Below are 25,127 nucleotides of genomic sequence, written 5' to 3'. Positions count from 1 at the left end.
ATACGGAAGTGGCACACACTGCAGTTCATATATTGGCTGATAGGGACTGACTGCAGAAAGGAGCAATTTCCATAGACCCCCATGTTAAAATGCCCAATTTTACAGCAGAAAAAAACATGTTTCTACCCATGGATGCAATAAATATTATTATGAATATAGTTAGATTCCACCTTCATGATTATGGATCTGTGAGTGAATTGTTTTCTAACACGACCCTTTTATTTATATTAGGTCTTAAAGTTTTTGCATAAATTAGGGCGTGGTCACATTGAGTGACGGCTCTGTGAAGTGACTGCTGCTGTTAGCTTCTTGTCTCTCTGCTAGCTGCTCCGTGAAGCTACAGGCACTCTGCCTGTTCAGCTCATCCAGGGAACACAACTTGCCCCCGGCCGTGTTTGTTTGTTCTTCATGCTTATATATCGGACTATTGTGACTCGCTCTGCAGTTGAAACAGACGGTGCATGAATGCGGTTTTGCGGTAAGTGAAATTTGAGTACTTATTTATGTGTTAATGATTTTAATCAACTACGTAATTAATGTTACGGCTTGGATTAGCGTGTAAGCCAGTGGTAGCTACGTCGGTGCTAACGATGCTAATAGTAACCTCCAAGTTAAAATCATAGACTATATTTATAAAGGTTAAAATGAAATAGACAAGTGTTAAGCGTTAAGTGGGATAATACTGTTGAACAAACGGCTTCTGTTTGAGGTTGATAAAATAAGTTCACCCTTATAACTTAAAGAGATGATTATTATTGAGGTAGGAACTGTATGCATGCTAAGGTTAATTTAAATTGGCTATGCTCAAGTATGTAGACAAGCTAATGTCGAAGTAGTGTATGTGAAATCAACCTCACAACAAGATGTGTGTATATTAAAATTATTAATGTCATATTTCAAGATGATTACTTAGATATTACAATATGGTTGGTTGAGCTGGAGTTCATTATTGAGTTTACACGTTAACATCAGTCATCTGAACAACAAACCCAAATCTTGTTTGTTTTTTTAATTGCATAACCAAATGGGTATCAAATAAACAGCAAGCATTGGTAACACAACTTCCAAAGTTACAGTAAAATAAAAAGGACCCTGACTCGGACAATACACAATCCAACATGTTCAACAGAAGAGAATCAGTTATATTGTTTGTACACATGGTACTTTACATATATATCTGTTTGTTTAAGGTGTCCAGGTGATGCAGACAGGCTGGACCAGAGAGTGAGAGACAGAACTGGACTCCTCACAGCAGTGAACTTCAGCACAGGTACAAATACTATTTTTTTCATACTGTACAAAAAATCAAGAAAGTATTAACTTTAATACACTGATATACATTCCATTAAACAATACTAGATCACCTACACACCAGTGAAGTTGAGGGTTTTTTCTGTGCAAAAAGTTACATTTAGATGTTAACAAGCAATATGATTTTGTCAGCTTTCTAATTTAATGTATTAAAGGCAAAGATATTTAACACATAGTGAGAACTGCTATTATTTATCTCTCAATATTGTCTGTAAAAAACGTGTTAAAGTTATTCTTTCAGTGAGACAACAGAGCAAGCTTCTACAGTTGCACTACGTTTTGATAACAGTTAAATATTATTTTTGATAATAACCTATATTTCAATGTTGATGAACTTCATACTTTTCATTCATAATCTGATTGTTTTTGTAGCTCACTGTTGAAAAAAAACAAAAAACATTACAATTACAAAATAATTATATCTACAGCCCCTAAACACTAGAGATGTTAAGATTCACCGATTCGCATCGGTGCACCGGCATAAACGTTCAAGATGCGAGTGCACCGGTTGAAAGAGTGCACATCGGCTACAGTTTGGGTTGAACCGGGTTGAACTCGCGATGCATCGATTGCCTAGCGTCTTTGCATCGGTAAAAAAACGATTCATTCATATAAAATCCCAGTGTTTCCCCTACCATTGTCTTGGCGGGGCGCTGCGCCCTGCCAACGGAGCCCCGCGCCCTGCCTGAAATTCAAGGTGTTTTTATTTTGTTTTTTATTTAAAAAAAATATATATATATAGCACCAAATTTCTACTGAAGTCATCTATCTACGGTCACTTTTCCCATTGAACATGTGCTCTTTTATTAAATAAACTAAACGCCATGTTATTTATCCAATGTGTTCATGTTTCAGTGTACACTGCTTTGCGTATTCACATTCTCCCTCCGCTCTGTTTCTGAAGGGCGGGGCTCACACACACACACACACACACACACACACACACACACACACACACACACACACACACACACACACACACACACACACACACACGAATGCACACACTCGCGCTCACAATCAGAGACAAGAGCGGAGGAAAGGAAGAGAACAACAAAGTGTAAAAAAGTCAAACAAATCTGCTTTATTGGCACGAGCTCTGCTGTCTGCCCGTTTGTGTCCCCCCCAAGTTTCAAATTCGTTTATTATTCTTTTTTAACCGCAAGCCGTTATCGTCACGGGAGAAGGACACACACAGCCTGCCCAGGTGGACGCGCGCGAACGCGACAACGAACGAAGCGTGCGCATTCTAAAAATAGCTCACAGATGGAGCAGGTAACCCGGTTTTGAACTACAGTATTGAGATGTGAGTTGGTTTATTCAGTAAATTAACTCAGGATAATTGGATGTTCTGTCTACACCTGTTGATGTGAGGCTAATGCAGGACTTGCTAGCTTGATGCTACCGGCATTTAGCGGCAGTGACTCAACAAATTGCCACTTAAAATGTATCGTCAGCAATGTATGACAAGTAGACTGCTTGTTTAATGTTACACTAACACCAATAGCTCAATATGATCATAACACGATTGCTTTCATATCAGAGATCAGATGAGGTGGAGCTGCCTCCAGCAATAGAGGATGAGGCAGAGAGAAGCAGCAGCAGCACAGGGTTGCAGCAGGTATGTTATATGCTGTAGTCAGGTGATTTAAATGTATCAATGAAAGGAAGAAGTGTAGACAACATGATAAGAAGGGAATACAGTTTAAATTAAAGTAATACAGTATAGTGTAACACTGTACTGTATTACTTTTTAATGTCCAAATACATTTGTTACTGTACGATATCGATAACAATAATTCACAGCTCCTCTCTGCTCCAGAGGATAACAAAAATGTGGGCGCCCCGACATTTGTTTTCGAGCAGCACCCTGCCAAGGCAGTAAACCTAGGGGAAACACTGAAATCCCCTCATCTTTTCAACGCTCAGCAGAGACGATCTTTGATATTTGCTTCGCCACTACGGAGGCCGAGAGTCTCAGTTATCGACACACACGGAGGTTGAGGAGAAAGAGAAACACGGCGCACCGAAAAATACCTACAAATCAAACGTTTGGCAACACTTCGGATTGTTCAAGAAAGACGGTGTAATAGTCATTTATGCTATATAGTTGACCGCAGGTCATGGAGAGTAATAAGGTATCCGTAGACCTTTGTATGAGGTATCTTTATTACTTAACAGGTCTACAGCCATGATACATAGATCCGTCCTAGATGCGGACTTGCATACACACAGTATCACTCCGCAGCCGCACCCCATTAGTAACGTCCTGATGGTATATGTGCGCGGCACTATTACTACAGACGGTCAACTTGAAAAATCACTCGCAAATTGCTAACGATGCCGAGCCGCTTTAAAGTACACAAGTAGTACGAGGAACTTAGCGACGCACATAAAGAGGCGACGTGGGGTCTGCGGCTGAAAAGAGAAACCTGAAAGTGAGACATATGAGTTAAATCACTCAGTGAGGTGTTCTGTCAGAGAGAGGTGTTTAGCTTACAGCAGCCTGTGACGGCCAATAATAATTTCAATGTCTTCCTTACTGTAAGCAGTTATGAAATACCTGTTTGTGAAAGGTTATTTGTTTTCTTTATTGTTCAGATAGAAACCACTGCTTTCTGCTCACTGTGTAGCCTCTCTGAGTGTTAAGCACATCAGGCTGGCAGCTGTATGGGCATTGCTCTATGGTAGCTGTTATTTGCACATTGTTAATCATGAGCAATGCATCCTTACATTGTTTAACTGTGAGGTGTTATTGTACTCTGGAGAGCTTTTAAAGGTAAAAAAATAAACGTCTTGATGGGATGTGCAGTACCAAATATGTAAAGCACTTTTTTGTTAATGTATGATTTGCTGCATATAAGGAATAAAACAAAAATCCTCTGTCGTACCATTTTGAAGTATCATTATTTTTGCATCGTGTTGAATCGCATCGTATCGCCCCGAATCGCATAATGTTGAATCAAATCGTATCGAACTGTATCGCAACAGGGGTGAATCGTATCGTATCGCATCGCCTGGTGTTTCAAATGTATCGTTAATGTATCGTATCGTGGCAACGTATCGAGATGCGCATCGCATCGGCCTCAGTGATGGAGATGCACATCCCTACTAAACACACAAACACACCGCTTCCATAAATAACATACTTGTTCTGCAATAATATGTTTTATGTTTCCTGTCATTTTTGTTAGGAAAGGACATGCCTGAAAGACACAACATTTTCTCCTTCTCTGAGGGTCAAGAAGAACATCCAAGAGGAACATTAAAAGCTGATGCTATGAGATTTTAAGACCAGTACACTAAGAAACTACTTTTATTGTAAAAACAGTCAGCTGATCGAATGCACCTATTTCCACATCTACACTCAGTCAGCTGATTATTTCTATTTGACTCGCTTTATGAGCTTCACATCACTTGTGCCTTGTACCGCAGAGTTTGCAACGTCACAAATAAATGGGGCCAATCTTCAGTCAGATGTAATCTAACATTTTCAGTAAGAATAATGGACAAAAGGAGTGCAAATACAAACACAATTTTTTGAAATGTGAACCAAAACTTAATCAAACATGTTTTAAATAAAAAGCACATATGGACAGAAGGTGTAAAACTATTAAAGTAAACACATTTAGTCAAATAAAGTGACAGACTAGGCCTGTGCAGTTGGTATCAGCTTTGCCCAGCATGGGCTCCTCCATCAGGCCTGATCCTCCTCACTGAGGAAAGACCCTCAATCCTCTCCAAACCGACAGACAGGACGTCCATCACACGGAGATTTCTCCCTGAAGTCTCTGCAGCTTTCTGGACACCACGCTGTCTCAATCCGTCCACAATGAATGAGAGGGGGAAAATGAAAATAACAAATGCTTTAGACAATAAGAAACATAAAGTTGACTGTTGAGTTGCTCAATTTTTTTAGATTGTCAATACTATTACTGTATAACTAATATATCAGGTTAAGAAGCACATTCAAATAAAGATTGGTCTTTAAATACATGTTGTCTTTTGAATTGTTTGTCTAAAGTCAAGGATCTAGAACTGGTACTTAGTTTTAATGATACAGTCTGGTTATTATGCTGTTTGGAGGAAGAGGTAAGAGCACTAACTAGCTACCATCACATGTACCTTAGCGTGACTTAAATGTATTAAAGGTATCATTAAGTGATATCAAAATATAAATAACTAATGTCATGCAAACATATTAATATTTGCTTGATTCCAGTGTTGAATTTAGCACAATTGCATACAAACGTTAAGGGATTTTAAGATTCTGAAGTATTATGCTAAAAACTCAATAACTTTATAGTTATATTTATAGTTTTGCTGAATAGTTTAATGTCCGCTTACCTTAGAAACGTAAAATGCCACGGCAGTGTGCAGATGGGGAGCATGTTAGCTTAGCTTGGTAGCTTCAGCTAGCTCTGGAACTTTCAGCTCGGTGGCAGCAGGTCCCGTCTCGGCTCCGCCTCTTTGCCCTTATTTGGAGCAGGCTGGAGAAGGCGGGAGTTTAACTCTGACGTCACTGTCGAGCCGTTAGTGGCCAACTCCGCCTACTAAGGGCTTCTCGGCAACTCTGCAGAATCCTATGGGTGACGTCACGGACCCTACGTCCATTTATATATACAGTCTTTGGTAAAGACGCACACTTATCGCAAATACATACACAAATAAAGGGCAACATAGAAACCACTTTTGAAACATTGTGTGCGTGGCAGCACAAACACTGGTAAATCACGAGCAAGGCACACTGGTTAAGGATGGCAGCTTCCTCATCGTTGCACTCGGAGAGAAATAGACGGAGACGATGAACTGTTTAGCCCGCCTTGGGCATGGTTTATTTTCCTATGCACTGCAGGTTGTTAAATATGTTCTTTATTCTCGCGTCCAGGAGAGAAGCTTTAAAATGAGACTAAATGGAGTCTCTGAAAAGATTCAAATGGGATACTTTAATTAAAAAAGGCGCGGTAGTGTTACAGACAGAATATTGTTCCGGCAGAAAACAGCTGTGATCTGGTTCTCCTGAGCAAGAAGAAGACAGCGGATCTCTCCTCCGGCGCTGCTATATATATCCTCTGCTGGCTCCTCCCCGCCAGCCGGCTCACCTCGTCTCCAATGTCCGTTATTGCATTTAAACAGAGGATAGGTTCTTTTCACATTCAATATATGCTTAACACGCCGTTTCTCCTCATATTCTCTTTCATCACTTTTCATTTAACACATTCTAAACGCTGTAATCAATACTCTAAACCAGGCATCCTCAAAGTCCGGACTCCGGTCCGGATCCGGACCGAACCACCACTGTCTCTGGACTCTGAGCAAATTATACTTTTCATATGTATTATCTGTATAATCTGTATTATCTGTATTATCTGCGAGACACAACGCCTGCCACAACGCCTGCCTTATCCGTCTGCCACAACGCAACGAGTCAAAATTATCCGCTATGTCTGCAAACAGCGCTCTGGCGACACACACACACACACACACTGTTCCACTGTGTGTGTGTGTCTGTCAACGCTTTGGTCCAATCACATTCAGCAGCCCGTCAGCGTTTTTTTCCCCCACCAACAGTCTGCGAATCAGAGGCACAGGAGGGCGGGTCTTCGCGGAATGAAAATGCGTGTGTCGTCTCTTTCAACCTGTCTGAGTCAGCGCGGGAGCTTAAAAAATAAATAAAGTCAGAGCGAGAGTTGACAGCGCATCTAGTTGCATTTAGCTAGTGGTTTCAGCTGTAGCCTAGTGTAGCTAGTAAAGCTAGAAAAATGGCATGTTCAAAGATGACCAATAAAAGAAAAGTCGACAGTGAAAACCGGCAATTCAAAGATGAGTGGACTGCAAAATATGCGTTCATCCTCCCTCCAGCGAGCACCAAACCAATGTGCCTAATATGCCAAGAAACGGTAGCTCTTGTGAAGAGTGGCAATTTGAAACGGCACTATGAAACGAAACATAATTATTTTGAGGCGACCTTCCCTCAAAATTCAGCGGTAAGAACCACAAAAATAAATGGGATGAAATCCTCATATCAAGCTGCAAGCAGGATCCTTGTAACATCTATGTCACAAGGAGAAAAGGCAACTGAGTCCTCACTCAGAGTGGCATGGGTGTTGGCTAAACACAAGAAGCCATTCTCTGATGCAGAAATAATTAAAGAATGCATGACTGAAGTGATGGAGACCATGTTTGAAGGCAAACAAAAAGAGGAAATAACAGCTAAAATTAAGCAAATCCCCCTCTCAGATTCCACAGCAACCAGAAGAACGGAAATACTGGCTGGTGATTTGATTAATCAGCTTTGTGATGGAATCAAAAATGCACAGCGCATTTCCTTAGCTGTGGATGAGTCCACTGACACCACTGACAATGCTCAGTTGCTGGTGTTTGTGAGATTTTATGATGAGGCAAAGGGGGAGTTTGTTGAAGATGTGTTGGGCCTGACGAACCTCAGTGGACACACAAGGGGGGAAGACATTTATAAAGCAGTAATGGGAATGCTGAATGAAAGAGGGATAGATCTAAAGAAAGTGGTGTCAATTGCTACTGATGGAGCTCCAGCCATGATGGGGAGAGAGAGAGGACTGGTTCAGCGCCTGAAAGATCACCACCCTGACCTGATCTCATACCACTGCATAATCCACCAGTCTGTCCTTTGTGCAAGTCTTGGAGAAGTGTACTCTGAAATCATGGCAACAGTGATGAGACTCATAAACTTTTTGAGAGCATCATCTTCACTGCAGCATCGCTTGCTGCGAACATTCCTGACAGAGGTCAATGCAACTTTTGATGATTTGCTCCTGCACAACAACATCAGGTGGCTGAGCAAAGGCAAGGTCCTGGAGCGTTTTTGGTCCATTAGGAAAGAGCTGCAAGTGTTTCTGTCAGAGCAAAAGAGTGCAAAAGCAAAACAGTTCATGGAATTCATGCAAAATGAAGAGAAGATGGAAGCTGTTGCATTTTTGGCTGATATAACATCTCATCTCAATGACCTAAATCTCAAGCTACAGGGCAAGAACAACACAGTGTGTGAGCTGATGTCAGCAGTGCGTGCTTTCCAGAGGAAACTGGAGGTTTTCAAAAGTGACCTACAGGTAAGCCTTTTTAATATTTTCTACCACACACATTTCCTGGATTCCAATGAACACCTTTTTGATACTTTATCATACCCTTTTAAGCAGTGCTCCTTATATTTTTCTTATTTATTTTTTCCTACAGGAGGGACTGCTCCACTTCCCCAAACTTTTGGAACAGACCAAAGGAGACAATCGTCCTCAGAATCATGTTGGATTCCTGGAGAAGCTGATTGAAAACTTCAAGACTCGCTTTGATGACTTCAGATTAGGAAAACAAGTCCTACTGTACATTGAAAACCCATTTCTGGTCAGAAATGTCAGAGAGTTCTCTGCAGAAGCACAACAAATCTTCCCATGGGCCAGTGCTGCTTCTCTGCAAAGTGAGTTGATTGACCTCCAGGAAAACCTTGCACTGAAAGAGGCTGACTGTGACACTCCCACCTTCTGGACAAAGATGGTCACTGCAGCTAATTTCCCTCTCCTGCATAAGATGGCACTTCACATTCTCACAATGTTTGGCTCAACCTACAGGTGTGAGTCTGCATTCTCAACAATGAACATGGTGAAGAACAAGTACCGCAGCCGACTCACCAATGAACACTTGCATCAGTGTGTCCGCCTGGCCATCACGCCTTTTGTGCCAAAGTTCAAAGTCTTGGCAACAGACCAAAGGTGCCACTTCTCTCATTAAGCAACAGTGTTTGACACAATGTACAATAGTTCTGGACTTATTTCGACTTTGATTCCTGGGATGGTTTGATTCACTTCGAGACTGTTTTTGCAATCTCGTGTTAAGAATCTTGTTACAATTGTTTAAAAGTTTGAATGACCGTATTAAACGGACCTTTGTCTTATTGAACATTTTCTTTGTGGACCTTTAAGATTTGTATTTGAGTACCCCTGCTCTAAACAATACTTCTCGGCTCGTTTGGTTGCCGGTCATTCCGGATGTTGTCACATGCTACTCTCGTCTGTAAACAATAATGTATTCAAATAAACTGTACTTTCATTTAATATTCAACATGGTAGTATCTCGACATCTATCGTTGTAGTGTTAAATCAGTAGGTTTCGGTTTTCACCACACCAAGTCATTTCGCTCCTCAGTTCACCTCTTTAGGAAATCGTATATTAGCCACATGCTACATGCTAACCGTAGATGAAGGATTTTCAGAATAAAAGCTTAACTGCTTGTGCACAAGAATTTCTGGTTTTTCAGTATAAAAGAGCGTTTGAACTGACGGTATGTTTAAGCTACATTATACCATCAAAACATTGATTTTAATTTCTAACAGTCCCTCCTTACACACCTAAAAGGTGTGTATAATACTGAAATCAATGAGTTCTTCATCTGAACTTTGCATATTACATATCTCATATTAACAAACATACAATCAAATGGAATGGTTTCACAGCCGGCTTTACAAAAATACAAAATAAATTCTTGTCTGTGTTCAAACATAAAAGTTTTCCCTTGTGCATAACTTCTAGTGTTTACATTCAATATCATTCTTCAAAATAGCAGCAATGGCTTGGTATCAGAACATTTCTTCCTCCCTCCTTTCACAGAAACCGTTCTCATACCACGCTCAGTGTTAAGGCACTTGTTTTTACAAAGTGAAAAGAAACAAACCATTTTAGAATAGCAATGATTTATACAACATGAAATCTACCATATTAGAATAGTATAAAATAATAAAGTCAAATAAAATGGACTATCTTAGAATAGTGTAAAATTAATTGGAATAATAAAAATATACTATCTTGGAATAGTATGAAGTAAATTGAAATGGATTCACTCCATTTTAATTTTGCTCACTTCTTCACATGATTTCATCATTTAAAGAATCACATCGGCTGGACATTCATTGATCAATCTCATCTCCGAACATCCATATCATTTAAACTAACTCATCATTGTCATCCACATCTGTATACGGGGTGGGTCGTCTTGTTCTGCTAGCATTTGTAACTGTCTCCTCCTGAGAAATTTACCCTCCCTCCTTTCATACCATTTAAGGTATGAAAGTAATATGTTCTCTAGAAGGGGCCGTTGTGCGTTCTACTCTGGGGTACGGCATTCTAGACAGTCATTTCTGGGAGAAGATTTTGGTCAGTTACAACAGTTGTAGAGTTTCATCACTTAAAAGTTCCTACTCAGTACCTTTGGGTGGTCTGTTCTAATGCAGTGATAAAGTCCCTGAAATGGTGTGAAAACCGGTGGAATATCAATAACTCATTATACTAATTTATTTTCAATTATGGTCTACTTAAATAACTATGCTAACCCCTTTTACAGTGTGTGGAACCTTGGGTGCCCGAGCATGTGATAATTACTCCCTCCTTTAACAAGGATTTTAAAAACAGAAGTCATTTCATTAATGGTTTGTAGTTTAATTCAGGAATTTACACCTATGGCAGATATGTTTTTCCTTTAAATAACATCTCTAAAAGTCAGGTCATCTGGTGAATGGATGACCTTTAGGAGCTGGTGGCGCTTGTCTTTTAAAACTCATACTCTGGTGCCGTGCGCTCCCTCTGAAGCTGCAAGTAAGATTTAAAACATCTGCAGGGTGGGTTGAGCGACCCCTTCTCCCTAAACGATGTTTGTTGTAACAAATATGTACCATCACAATGAGTGATCCAAGGCCCCGCATGTATTACTCCCAACTACATTAGTTTTTTTTTTTAATTAAACTTTGCTTTCGCTCTTTGCCCAGTGTCATTTTAAAACTCTACATCTTGGACGAAAAACAAATGTTATTTCCACCTTAATCTTCCCTCCTGAGGTAATAACCATGCTACAATGGAGAAATCAATACTCTAGATTGGAACACCATCTTTGGCTTGGTACTAGCTCTACCTTTAACATTTTCCATACAAATAAAGATTTGTCTGCTTTTATAGAGTGGTTACTAAAACCATTCCTTTAAACTGTAGGTCTATACTGTAACAAGTTCAATCTTCCCCAAATTCACACATGAATAAAAAAACTCTTAAAGAATAATTTGTTCATATGATGAAAAGATTGAATAATATGTTCTACCCTCAGTGTGTTTTTAGGGTTATTTAATAGTTTCCTCTTTTTTCTTTATAAATTCACCAATTGATTAATTCATGGCTGATAAATCTTTTTCTTTACGTATTTCTCGTTGGTGAATAAGTGTGTTTATGTGTAAACTCACTCACTCCCGTTTTCCTTCTCTCCCCCTCTGGTTGTCAAGCCACGACCCCCTCACATTCTGCCGGACCATGCCAACTCCTCCGTTCTTTCCTCTCCTCCGTCCACCTTCTCCTCAGTCCATCTGCTCTTGGATCCTTCCGCTGTAACTCTCTTCAGTGTCCCATCTGCTTTGCTTTTCATCTCCTCCTTTACAGTCTCTACTTTGTTGCATGGAGGGTGTATTCCGCTCTCATGTCCCACACTCTGCTCTTGTGCCCAAATCTTGTGGCTCAGCTTGGAACTTCATGTCCTGTGGGGGACCGATGAGAGTGTGCCTTTTTATGTCACCTGGTTTTGGTTCTTGGTGCCTCAGGTGGAGATAGTTCTGGATGCAGCGTTGGAGTTGTTGGTTCAGCTCTGGTTCTCTGTCTGTTCTATGGAGGAGGAGGAGTCTTCCGTGGTGAGGTCTTTTGTCTGCTTGGACGATGGGGTCGTAGCGTTCTGACAGGCGGAGAGAGAGAGAGAGAGATCTCGGGAGGCATTACGTATAGTTAAATTCTAACACACTGAGGTAAAATAAATCCAACCTTTTCCACTCTATTTTCCTAATCTTACTATCCATCTTAGTTGTTAAATGCCATCTAAACACAATTCATGTCTACTAATAATTTTACCATATCCCTAAACATTGCCTTCACCCACTGTAACATGTTTATTCCAATTAACTCTTTCAGGAAACCATTTTCTTCTATAAATTTAAATACCTACATGTTTCAAGCACCACATATTTCACACACTATAAAAGAACGTCTCCATATTTTCTCCATCACTTTAAATCTCACTGTTATTTAGAACCGTAGTAACTTTGGTGACTGGACATATCTGCAATGTCGCCACTATCTGCTGGGGAATCTTGTTCATAGAGTTTGTACGTACAAAGCTGTACTTGTGGGTTAGTAGCCTGTGTCAACTGTAATCATTTTCAATAATTGTGCTCAGGTCACCGATCGGTTGTTCATAGCTTAACAGGGGGTGTTTCTGGTACAGACTAAAACATGGATCCAGTGTATTTAGAGATTCCCCTAATCTGTAAATCCCCATCACTTACATATCCCAATCACTTAAACCCATCTCATCATTTGATACAAGAACTGCATATAAGGGGGTGAATCATCTTGATTATAACCGCCTCTTGTTTGGGACCGAGTATTTCTAACTCCTCCTCTTGTTGCTCAGCTGATCTTTTGGCTCTGGGGATAAGTGAAAGTCTCTGAAACACAGCTGGAGTCTTGTTAGTGATGTGGGCATTCTATGAGTGAACTAATGGATCCATGTCTTACATAATATTGTACTCCCCTTCCAACCAGAAAGGTGCCAAGTGTAATGAGCACAATCAACAATGCTATTCTGACTCTTATCCCTAGGGGACCCCACAATTGGTTTGGCTTTGTTCTTGTCATCATCTCTATTTTAAACCTGGTTGTGTCCGTTACAGAATTTAAATAATGAGTACAAAAATAACATAACAAATTGGACTCTTTTTACAGATGTAAAACAAAAAATAGGTATTCACATTAATGTACAATCTATAAAAATCTATAGACAATTTGTCTTTTGAGCTGTTTCTATCTTTATCTTATTTCTATTTATTGTTTTGTTCCAGCTCTGCCAAATCAGTCCTAACTCCCAATAATGTTCTGGAAGTTGCCAGTGAAGGGTGACAATGTGTGAGGTGGTGTCAATTTGCTCCTTTTTCTTTACCTTTAAACCGGAGCGCGTGTGAAGTTTGTTACAACCTTTCACGCTTCCGTCCACCGGGGATCAGCCCACTGTCTTTTGTGAACTTTCACCCTCACCCAATCACCTGGCCGAACAGGAGTCTCTTCTGGTGTCTCGTCTGGTATCTCTGTAGTTTTCCTAGCCTGCTGTGTAGACAAAAGTTGCATAATATTACTCAGAGTTCTGACATATTCATCCACTTCTATTTGTCTAATATCTAAAACTGGACCACTCCCTCCTTGGAGAAGGCCCGAGCTTCGGCATACCTCTTGTTGACTACATGTTATTATTTATTAACTACAACGTCACTGAAATCAACATATCTGTATAATCATGACACTCCCTCCTTTGAGCATAAAATGCTCAATTAATATTGCAATGATTACCCTATTCTGTACAGGACATGTAAAACTCATAACGTTGCATTAAATAAATATAACTTCTCCGTGTACCCACAAGGGGTATGCCGAAGCTCGGTCTGTATCAGATCCGTTGCAGCCCCTCTTTAAGAGATTTGGGTATGGAGGAAAATAGAGAGGGTTGTGTTTTCTGACACTTGGTGAGCATCACATATTCATGTACTGTATAAAAGACGTACAAAAGTGCATTTTGCATGATAGGTCACCTTTAAAGGTCAAAAATGAAGCACTAATCTTCTGACAAGCACCTTCGTTGCTGTTCGTCCGAACTTTAATTTTCTTTTTCTTTTTTTTTTGCTCAAAGTTTTATTATTTTTATAGATTTTTTTTTTTTTTTTTTTAAGTTTAAGGTAAAATATTAATAAAGTTAATTAATATATAAAAAATATGCAAAATTAAAATATGAAATGTTAAAATAAAGTTGTACCGTGTATGGTTTTGACTTTGAAATATGAATTTGGTTCAAAATCACAATGTTATGGTGTTTCCGCTATTTGGGTAATAATTCTGTACTACCACCAGAGTGCGCTATTTTAAATTCCAGCTTAATCCACTAGGGAATAGCTGTTTCAAAACTGACTCGTTTTTAACAAAGGAGAAACTTAGTTTCCTCAAAAATATCTTTAAAATAGGAATTTACACTATGGTTAAACAACACAACACATAACCGCCAAAACACATTTGCAAAGAAGAATATTCACAATGTTATGGTGTTTCCGCTATTTGGGTAATAATTCTGTACTACCACCAGAGTGCGCTATTTTAAATTCCAGCTTAATCCACTAGGGAATAGCTGTTTCAAAACTGACTCGTTTTTAACAAAGGAGAAACTTAGTTTCCTCAAAAATATCTTTAAAATAGGAATTTACACTATGGTTAAACAACACAGCACATAACCGCCAAAACACATTTGCAAAGAAGAATATTCACAAAACCGCCAATACACATTTACCAGCAGAAGTACTTCCAATAGTTCTAACTCTAACAAGAAGTATGATGTTCTTTAGAAGATGGAATGCCTAGCCTCAGTGTGTTAAAGCAAACAGAGTACTTCAATTAGCATTTCATGAAATGGTGACTGCCGTGTGGCTCACCGTGAACATGAGGTCAAGACAAAATGGCAACTGGTTTTCCAACCTTTGACCTGAAGAACAAAGGGATTTGAGAAAACACCTGGAGTTGAAATTGGTGAGGTGATATTTTGTCTAGTAAATTCAACACACAACACTGTAGTTTAAAATAACATTTCCATTTAGTTTACAATGATAAATGGGCCTCATACCCTTACGTCATAGCCCTCTACCCATGTACGTAAATGTTTTGACTTTAAGAGCCAGTATGGTCATCTCTTCTGTTTAAACACGCTATTTATGGGACAAATAGGACGCTAAGCAAACACAATTAGAAGAATATCGTCTATCTAACGCACGAATGTCGCACTTCCTGCCGTAATCCACAACGCAATGTCTTGAAAAACAGAATGGTGTAACCACTGAGAGCTTCAAACTACTCAGGCCTTTTCCTTGAAATAGGACTTTTTTAAAACAGCCTCACGCTGTTGTTACACAAAACACTCACTCCAATAACCTTAGCTTCAAACTTTGGCTGTGTCTTTGCCTCAAGCAGTCCCGACTGCTTAATGGCCTAAAACCATTCACGTAAAACGTAAAACGCCACAAAAGACACATATAGTGATTGGCCTCTAGCCGACATGTACTAACAGACAAACGAATAGCATGCAGGGTTAAATAGAAAAAAAGAAATTGAACTCACCCTGCCTGTAACAAAGCAACGCCACGTGGTAATGCTACCAATATTTATCAATTTAGGCTTGTTTTAACTTAAATTGCACAGCTATTTTCAGGATCCGCTGGCCGCCGTCAAACACACAGAACTAACATTGTCCTACATTAACTATTGAAGAATTCGATATAACAGGTTTCTCCATACCTAGTTGATTTGAGCTCTCTGTGTGCTGAACGGATGCCAGCGGGTCCAGCAAGCAGCCTGCTGTAGTCTCTCCCGGTTTTGCGAGATCCTGGGCTAGCTCGCCAATTGTTAAATATGTTCTTTATTCTCGCGTCCAGGAGAGAAGCTTTAAAATGAGACTAAATGGAGTCTCTGAAAAGATTCAAATGGGATACTTTAATTAAAAAAGGCGCGGTAGTGTTACAGACAGAATATTGTTCCGGCAGAAAACAGCTGTGATCTGGTTCTCCTGAGCAAGAAGAAGACAGCGGATCTCTCCTCCGGCGCTGCTATATATATCCTCTGCTGGCTCCTCCCCGCCAGCCGGCTCACCTCGTCTCCAATGTCCGTTATTGCATTTAAACAGAGGATAGGTTCTTTTCACATTCAATATATGCTTAACACGCCGTTTCTCCTCATATTCTCTTTCATCACTTTTCATTTAACACATTCTAAACGCTGTAATCAATACTCTAAACAATACTTCTCGGCTCGTTTGGTTGCCGGTCATTCCGGATGTTGTCACATGCTACTCTCGTCTGTAAACAATAATGTATTCAAATAAACTGTACTTTCATTTAATATTCAACATGGTAGTATCTCGACATCTATCGTTGTAGTGTTAAATCAGTAGGTTTCGGTTTTCACCACACCAAGTCATTTCGCTCCTCAGTTCACCTCTTTAGGAAATCGTATATTAGCCACATGCTACATGCTAACCGTAGATGAAGGATTTTCAGAATAAAAGCTTAACTGCTTGTGCACAAGAATTTCTGGTTTTTCAGTATAAAAGAGCGTTTGAACTGACGGTATGTTTAAGCTACATTATACCATCAAAACATTGATTTTAATTTCTAACAAGGTGCATCCTCTCGCTCAGACGAGCTAACTTGGAACATTATTTTGGCCAATTCTGCATCTTTGTGCTGTCAAACAGCGATAGGAAGAGCCCACTGCCTGACTCGGACATGCTGTGGAGTGAATCGTGGTCACCTCTGAGAGGGAGTTGGTTGACAGCTAAAAAAGCTATAATATCAACGACAGCTGACACGTAATAACGGCACCAAAGTACTAATGTCCTTATTTGTTTCCTTGCGTATATATCTGTCTCTCTCTCCACAAACTCTCAGATGAAATGTGTTCTTTTGATGTGGCATGTCTTAGCAGTCCTTTATCAGTCTGTAATACGTGTTTCTAGTCACACAAACCTTTGACAGTAAAAGCCGCATCAGATGAAGACGTATTTACTTTAAACTGTCTACAGGGGAAACAAAAGGCTGCGTCTGCTTTTAACGAATATTCAAGACATGATCTGTTGTTGTACCATGCAGTGGCAAAAGTGCGCTTCTTTCCTGAAAACAATCTCCCTGGATAACGATCCAGTTTCACCTGGTTGGGTTTATTAACCCCAAGATCATCTGGGGCTGTTGGTCTTTGAGCGGTTGCTGGCCCAATAGTACCTGTTGATGTGCTGCAACGTAGCGTCCGTAGTGGAGGCACCGGCACGGAGGAGGAGGAGGATGCTGGCGGGTGTGGTACAGGGTGTGGCAACGCAGGTGGTGATGGTAGGGGCACAAGGAGCTGTGCCTCGGAGGACAGCGTTGGTGGCGATCGCCTTGATGAGTCAAGGCTTGGGCTCGCTCTCTCAGCCCTGGGGTTTGCCGAGGTCAAGCTTGTGACATTAATGCGTGCTGCTGCAACGGCAGGTGCAGGGTCGCCAGCAGCAACATCGGCTGCAGTTCTTTCATCGCTATTTCGTTTGAATAAATCCTTAGACCTTTGAAGCTAATTTCTGATGTCCATTTTGTAATTCAAACAGAAATGGGATTCTACAGAATGCACAATAAACAATAAACAAATCCAGAATAGGATTTGAGTGTGACGCTGTGATTGGTCTAAATATGGACGAATCACAAATCACAACAGACACATGCATTTATTTGACGTAGCCTGCAATTTTGTTTTTTAGTTACTATCTGACATCACATACATACATCGTGGCATAAAAGTTCACAGTTTATTTATAATAAAAACAATACAAAATAAATATATATTTTTAAATGTTATAAATAATTAAAAAAACGTGTTTATTGGGGGGAGGGCAGGAATGTCAAATGGGAGGGCCTGGCCCTCCCACGGCGCCGGGCATGATGAGGCATGCTACAATGGGTGATCTGTTTGGTATTTTGAGCAAAACACTTAATAGACATGTTCTGTATAGATATGGTGTTAAGTATTAGTTTGTAATAGCATCCCTACTCCATGTTTAATGGTACATCCCATTGTGCACCCTTACTCCATGTTTAATGGTATGTCCCATTGTGACGTGCAAGCCTGCTCTACTTCTACAAACTATGTGGACCAATAAGTAAAGAAGTGGCGGGAGATATTACACGTGACGTATTGAGAGGCGAAGTCCCTCCCCTTCCGGGAGCCTCCATGGGACCCCGGAAGCGGAAAATTATACATTGAATTCAATGGAGAGAGAAAACGTATCTTTTGATCCCAATTGAATTGTGCCACGAATGACACATATGATGTTTGTCAATTTAAAAGAACATTTTGCAAGTCAAAAAAATTAAAATGTGTCGTAAAACTGTGAAGTAACACATTTTTTTGTGTTAAGCCGCTCAGTGAACTACATGTCTCTGGTCCCGCACAATACGCGTCACCAACACAAAGATGACCGTCACGTTGGCACATTTCACCTCATTCTTTCAGAATGAGAATAAAAGTATAAAACGATGTGAAAATCACTACAAGTCTGGGCACGTTGAGAGCTGTACATACACGAAAGGGGAGTTAGTCGGTTCTGTAAGAGCCAGCATGCGGGACCGGCTTTACAAGGTTTCGGTGAGTAATATGAGTGCAATGTTTAAGGTTAATGTCAGTCAATAAGGAGGAGAATGAAAAAGAAGATGATGAACCACAGACCCGGCATATAATGACTGCAGTGTGCAGGGCTGTGTTAATTTATGTTACTGTTATCAATAGCATTAGTTGACTGAGAAAACCGTCAAGAAAAAAAGTTTAGCGATGTTACGAGTCGACTAGCATAATATGAACCACGGCTGTGATCGACAACCTGGACAGCCAGTCAGAAGCTAGAATGCCAACCTAGAGAGCCAATCAGAACCTAGAACGGGTGTACTGTATACGGGTGTGTATGCTGTGGATAACATTAGTGTTCACAAGAACAAGGTACACTCCCGTGTTTTGTTTTAGTTGCTCTTCAGATTGAAGCGGCCAGTTTTATATCGACTATATGTGTGATCTCCTTTTTACATCTCGTTGTGTCATTTGAGTTTATTTGCTGTGTGTAGATTCAAGGATTTTGGTTATCTTGTCAATTTGTTTGGTTATCTAGGCACAGCTGTGTGTGACTCCCTCTGGTACACTGGTATGTTTTCCTAATGTAGAGAGCATTGATTAATTCATAAACTACACACTGAGTCTAGATCCTGACCAAATCCTTTTTTGTTGATCAAATGTTTTTCAAAAATGTAATACACATTTAAAAAAATACAATGTACAATCACAACCAATACAACACAAATTACAAAAAATTCAGAAAAAACAAACAACAACAATCAGACAAGAGGACAAAACTATGGAAAAATAAACCCTCCCACCCCCAGATCTGGACCATCCTTGTATTGCTCATTCAATCTATTATAGCATGTTAACAAACATGGTACTTACTTTATTTGTACAGATCTACATGGGAGAGGATGGCGTGATGCAGAGCGCTGTCTGTGGTTGTGCACGGGGGATGTACAAATGCAGCCACGCTGCAGCATTGGCAATATTTGCCATGTGGCAGATCAGCTCCACAGAAGTTGAGTGCCAGTGGAGGAAGCCCGGCACTTCAAAAGTAGTCCAGCCGGTGTCTCAACTCTACCAACAGCAAGAGGAGACATACAACCCACTGGCCAGAGACATCGCCACTGAGGAAGTAGACTTGTTCAGGTCTGCACTGAGGGGCGCAGCGTGGCATGGCATGGGTTTTGTCACCTGAGCCAGAGCTGCAGCCTCAACATCAGGCCATTTTCAACGTGCCGGAGCTGGTGAAGGAGCGTGGGGGTCGGGGGCTTGAGGCAATTCTTGCCTCAATGCGACTGAGCAGAGACCAGCAAGCTGCCATCCAGACAGCCACCGTAGGACAGCGGACAGATCCTCAGTGGCAGTTACACAGGCAGGGCAGGTTGACAGCCAGCAATTTTGGTGCTGTGCTGAGGTCGGGACTTTCATCCACTCCATGCGCGTCCCTCATGAAGAGGGTGCTTGGGGGGTACAATTTAGACGGAGTCATGGCTGTCAACTGGGGAGTTGTAAACGAGGTGTGTTTGGCCAGTGTGTTTGGCCTTTTAAGTGTGACACATATGTAGTGATAAATGCTTCACCTGACCACTGTTCCTAAATAAAAATAATAAGTTTTCTGCATCGTCAGTCATTTTTTCCAAATAATTACCAATATTTCACAAATTCTTCATGTCAACTTAAGAGCACAGCTGTATGTTGAGTGTCAGCTTTGCTTAGTTCATCTTACTGGGGGGCTGCTACATGGATGTCGGTGCAGTCCACAATCATTTTGCAGTTGAAGGCAGAATGAATTTATTATTGACTCAGAATGAAGCAAAACTTAATGTCATACAGTACATTGACTTTATTTGTAATTGTGTAAAAACATATGAGCATTGATTAGCAAGCAGGACCTGCAGGAACAGAGAACGGTGATGGATGGAGCTGGGAAGAGAGAAGAATAAAGAAAACAGATCAACTTTATTATCGGATATTAAAAATTCAATTTCAAAACAAGTTGCCGCTCCTACAGTTTTCTAGTATGTAAAGATGATTTCACATGACCTATGCAAAATATCACACTCAATACATGTGTCTCTCTGGGGGGTGCATTGTGCCTTTGATGTATATAAATAATATACCATAACCAAATACTATTACGTACAGTGGAAATCAGGTTGCCAGAGCAGGTCAGTCCAGTGTGCATGTTCCTCAGGGTCTCAGCAGTTACAGGTGAGGTAAAGAAAATAAAATAGAAAAAGGTCAGTAACAACACTTTAAAGTAACAACACTGAATAATTATCTATTTTAATAATTTTCTCTCAGTAATCACTCAACTACTGTCTTTCCAACCAACAGATTGACTCACCCTCACTGTCATCACAATGACACATGTCCAGAAGAATGTCATGCAAAGCTCCCTGCCTGCCTGCCTTCCTTCGACTCTCCCTGAACTGCTTCCTTAGCACCCGGTGGAGGGCGCAGTAGGCCACTCTTCAAATGTTTCACGAAATACTTACCATGATGACTACTCTTACTGTTTAACATTTTGGTGTACTTCATGTAAGAAAATAATAACTTAATGGTAAGGCTACTAAAAATGACAAGGCTAAGTAATGTAATGCTAACTAACGTGCTCGCTACTCGTCGCTACTAGCTAGGTAGCTAACTTGACTATGTTCCATGCACAAAATGTATATTACCTATGATATTACCTGATATGTCTGATCCAGCGACTCCTGGTCCTTTCATAAGAGGGGAAGCGATAGAACGAGCAAGTGTTATGATCACTTTTGTGATTACAACATGGTACAAAGCACACAGGCATCTTATAAAAGTGAATGTATTGGAGCAATCTCTTATATTTATTGGAGGGAATAAATCAGTTATGAAATCTTCTTCTTCGCTTTAATTACGAGTCGCAACCACTTGGAGCATTATCACCTGTGACATCACATGCGCGACCCAGAATGGGATTTGGGATTTGTAGTCTTTGTAGTCGCGTATTTTTCATAGTCTTATATTTCAACAGTTTTACGACAAAATGTGACTTTTTTGACATGGAAATGATTGTTTAAGATTGACAAACATCATATGTGTAGTTCGTGGCACAATTCAAACGGGATCAAAAGATACGTTTTCTCTCTCCATTGAATTCAATGTATAATTTTTCGCTTCCGGGGTCCCATGGACCGGAAGTAGATGGCCGTGACTTCGCCTCTCTATTACGTGAGAACCCAATGCTAACAAGCTAGTTTAGCAAGCTAATCGCTGTGCTAACAAGATGGCAAGCAGAGCAACGGGAGTTTTTGCGCCACAGCTTTTGTTCTATGGAACCGACGATAAGTATGACCTTAGTATGACAAGATTCTTAGGCTGCCTACATATCCTGAAATTAAAAGAAACTATTCTCCATGAACCCACTGGAAATAGTCCTGAACAGCTAGCAGAAGACAGGAAAAAGAATGCTGATTGCTATACTGAGCTAATAAGACTGATAGATGATAAAAGCCTATCACTGATAAGACACGATGCCGCTGATGATGGCAGGAAGGCTCTAAGAACATTGAAAGAACATTATTCTGGAAAAAATAAACCACGGATAATAAACCTCTACACGTCGTTGACCAAGCTACACATGACAAACAGCGAAAGTGTTACCGACTACCTTATACGGGCGGAGAACCTTATCACGGCTTTGAGGGAAAAAGGTGAGACCATGAGCGACGGACTCATAATCGCCATGATAATAGGAGGACTACCAGACACCTTTAAGCCACTGGCTGTTCATGTAACGCAGAATGAAGATAACGTTACATTCATAGACTTTAAAAGGAGACTGCGTGTATACGAAGAAGCAGAAACATTTAAGATAAAAGAAACCACAGATAACGTGATGAAAACTAATGTTAGACAAGGCAGAGGCCCCGGCAGGATGTCTGCTAACAATAGAAAAGAAGAAGATGCTAACGTTATATGCTACAAATGTGGAATAAGAGGGCATAATGCAAGAACATGTTACAGAAAAGTGTGGTGTGGTTACTGCAAAAATAACACACACGAAGAATCCCTGTGCAAGAAAAAAGAGGGACAAGATGGTGTCAGAAAAGTGAAAGAGGAGGAAAACAGCAAACAAGACCAATTCTTCAATGCAAAGCACACGAAGAGCGGGAGATCTCCAGACAGCGTAGAGATGAGAGGCATCATGGTGGACGCTGGAGCAACATCCCACATCGTGAACGACATTGAAAAGTTTGACAGCTTTGATGACTCATTCCTTTCAGGAACACATTCAGTGGAGTTAGCTGATGGGACCAAAATGCAGCGGAATAGCACAATGCAGAGGAACAGCAATCGTGCATCGGCAAGACGACACTGGACGACAGCACAGAGCACAGCTACGGGATGCACTGTACATACCTTCATACCCACATGACATCTTCTCTGTGGCAAGAGCTGCAAATGGAGGTGCGACAATCACCTTCAAGAAAGGAGAAAGCCACATGGTTACCTAGGACAGTAGCAGGTTTGACATCCACGAGAGTGGACATTTGTATTACTTGCCAACTGTTACAGAAAATGTTGAAAAATGTAAAGGGAAGCTAGACTCTAGATGTGAGAAAGGGGTTTTCATTGGATATAATAAAAACAGCCCAGCTTATCTGGTGTATTACCCAGAAACAAAGAGGGTGTAAAAGCACAGGTAGGTGAAATTCACAACCAAAAGCGCAAAAGAAAAGGAAACGCAAACATCTGAATCACACATAGCAAAAACTTGTGGGTTTGCTATCCTGGCTCCAAAATGGTGGAATGAGCTCCCCATTGAAATCAGGACAGCAGAAAGCTTACACATCTTCCGGCGCAGACTGAAAACTCATCTCTTTAGACTCCACTTCGAGCGATTGAATTACTAACAAAGCACTTATATACTAATAAAGGGCTGGCTTATCTAAAGCCAGTTGAGTAGCACTTGAAATGTTTGGCTCTATGAAACCTGATGTACTTATATGATTCTGTTTTCTTCAAGTTTGTATCTTCCTGGTCGAATGCACTTATTGTAAGTCGCTTTGGATAAAAGCGTCAGCTCAATGTAATGTAATGTAATGTAATGTAACATAGAATGTGGTCATGAGGATGCACACTCCTGGGCCATAGGCAATGATATAAATGTAGAAAATGTATCAAGTCATGGTATTCAGATGTGTGTGCCTGAGACTTTACTTGAAGAGACTGAATGTACACAGCCGAGTAAAGCCACAGAGACTGTAACCAAAAGGTATCCACAGAGAAACAAAAGGAGACCAACTCATCTACAGGATTTTGAGACTGAGGATGCAGAGGACAAAGCACAAACATGCATGGACTTTTGCTAAAGAGCAGTCTGTGATATCCCTCAAACCTACAATAATAATAATAATAATAACAACTTGAATTTATATAGCGCCTTTCATAACCTCAAGGTCGCTTTACAAAGAAACTTACAAGGACAAGACATAAAACATAAAAAAACATAAACATAAAACAGGGGGCAGAAATGGAAGTGTAAGTGGGGGGGGGAGTGAGTTATTGTTGGAAGGCGATGTTGAACAGATGAGTTTTAAGGGTTGATTTGAAGATGTTGAGAGAAGGGGCGTTGCGGATTTCTGCAGGGAGGGAGTTCCAGAGGGTGGGGGCAGGGACACTGAAGGCACGGTCCCCGAAGGTGCGGAGGCGTGAATGGGGAATGGAGAGCAGGCCGGAGTCTGAGGATCGAAGGTTGCGGGACGGGATGTATGGGTGGAGGAGATCTGTGAGGTACTGAGGGGAGAGGGCATGGAGGGACTTGTATGTGAGGAGGAGGAGTTTGTAGGTGATGCAGGACTTAACCGGGAGCCAGTGGAGGTTAAATAGAGTGGGGGTGATGTCCTGCCAGGGCTTGGTGCGTGTGAGAACCCTGGCAGCTGAGTTCTGTATGTACTGGAGCCTGTTCAGGGTTTTGCTGGGAACTCCGGACAGGAGTCCGTTACAATAGTCCAGGCATGAGGTAATGAAACAATGTATCAGCTTCTCAGCAACAGAGCCAGACAGTGATGGCCGGAGTCTTGAAATATTTCTGAGGTGGAAGAAGGCTGATTTTGAAACGGATTTGATGTGGTTTTTAAATGAGAGGGTTGAATCCAAGACAACACCAAGGTTGCGGCTCTGAGGGGATGTGGAGATGATGGAACCGTCGATGTTGAGGAGCAGATCTCAAACCTTCTCGAGCAGTGCCTTGGGGGCCACAACCATGAGCTCAGTTTTATCACTGTTTAGTTTGAGTAGGTTGGTGGTCATCCAGGTTTTAATTTCGTGTAGGCAGTTGATTAGTGACTGAGGGGGGAGATGGGCAGAAGGTTTTCTGCTGATGTACAGTTGGGTGTCGTTGGCATAGGAGTGGAAACAGAGACCATGGCTGCGGATGATATCACCAATCGGAAGGATGTATATTGTGAATAGAAGGGGGGGACCATGGGCTATGACAATGATTCCATAGTGTCAGAAAAGTCAAGGCAGTGGAAGAATGCCATGGACGAGGAGATGCGATCTCTGGAGGAGAACGAGACCTTCCACCTCACCCAGTTGCCACCAGGTAAAAAGGC

General features: G+C 40.9%; 1 protein-coding gene and 2 long non-coding RNA genes across 3 annotated transcripts; 2 read left to right on the top strand and 1 right to left on the bottom strand.

Annotated features, from left to right (window-relative positions):
- Positions 1 to 16: 16 nt before the first annotated feature.
- Positions 17 to 16,700, top strand: LOC307019679. Its single transcript, XR_013802720.1, has 3 exons — positions 17 to 1,270; positions 4,506 to 6,166; positions 16,571 to 16,700. It is a non-coding gene; the product is annotated as an uncharacterized lncRNA (long non-coding RNA).
- On the bottom strand, positions 4,988 to 20,810 carry LOC307019680. The gene is made up of 3 exons (XR_013802721.1): positions 20,675 to 20,810; positions 5,659 to 20,454; positions 4,988 to 5,124 (listed from the first exon to the last, which is right to left on the bottom strand). It is a non-coding gene; the product is annotated as an uncharacterized lncRNA (long non-coding RNA).
- On the top strand, positions 7,074 to 9,240 carry LOC307019676 (SCAN domain-containing protein 3-like; the record flags this gene model as incomplete). The annotated part of the gene is made up of 2 exons (XM_079650713.1): positions 7,074 to 8,399; positions 8,524 to 9,240. 2 exons carry the CDS (start codon positions 7,074 to 7,076, stop codon positions 9,070 to 9,072), a joined length of 1,875 nt encoding a protein of 624 aa, XP_079506839.1. The 3' UTR covers positions 9,073 to 9,240.
- Positions 20,811 to 25,127: the final 4,317 nt, after the last annotated feature.

Source organism: Notothenia rossii (genome assembly GCF_949606895.1).
Source record: "Notothenia rossii genome assembly, chromosome: 9".
Lineage (NCBI taxonomy): Eukaryota > Metazoa > Chordata > Actinopteri > Perciformes > Nototheniidae > Notothenia > Notothenia rossii.
Note: the sequence above shows the minus strand (reverse complement) of the source record. Positions and strands in the feature narration are given on the sequence as shown.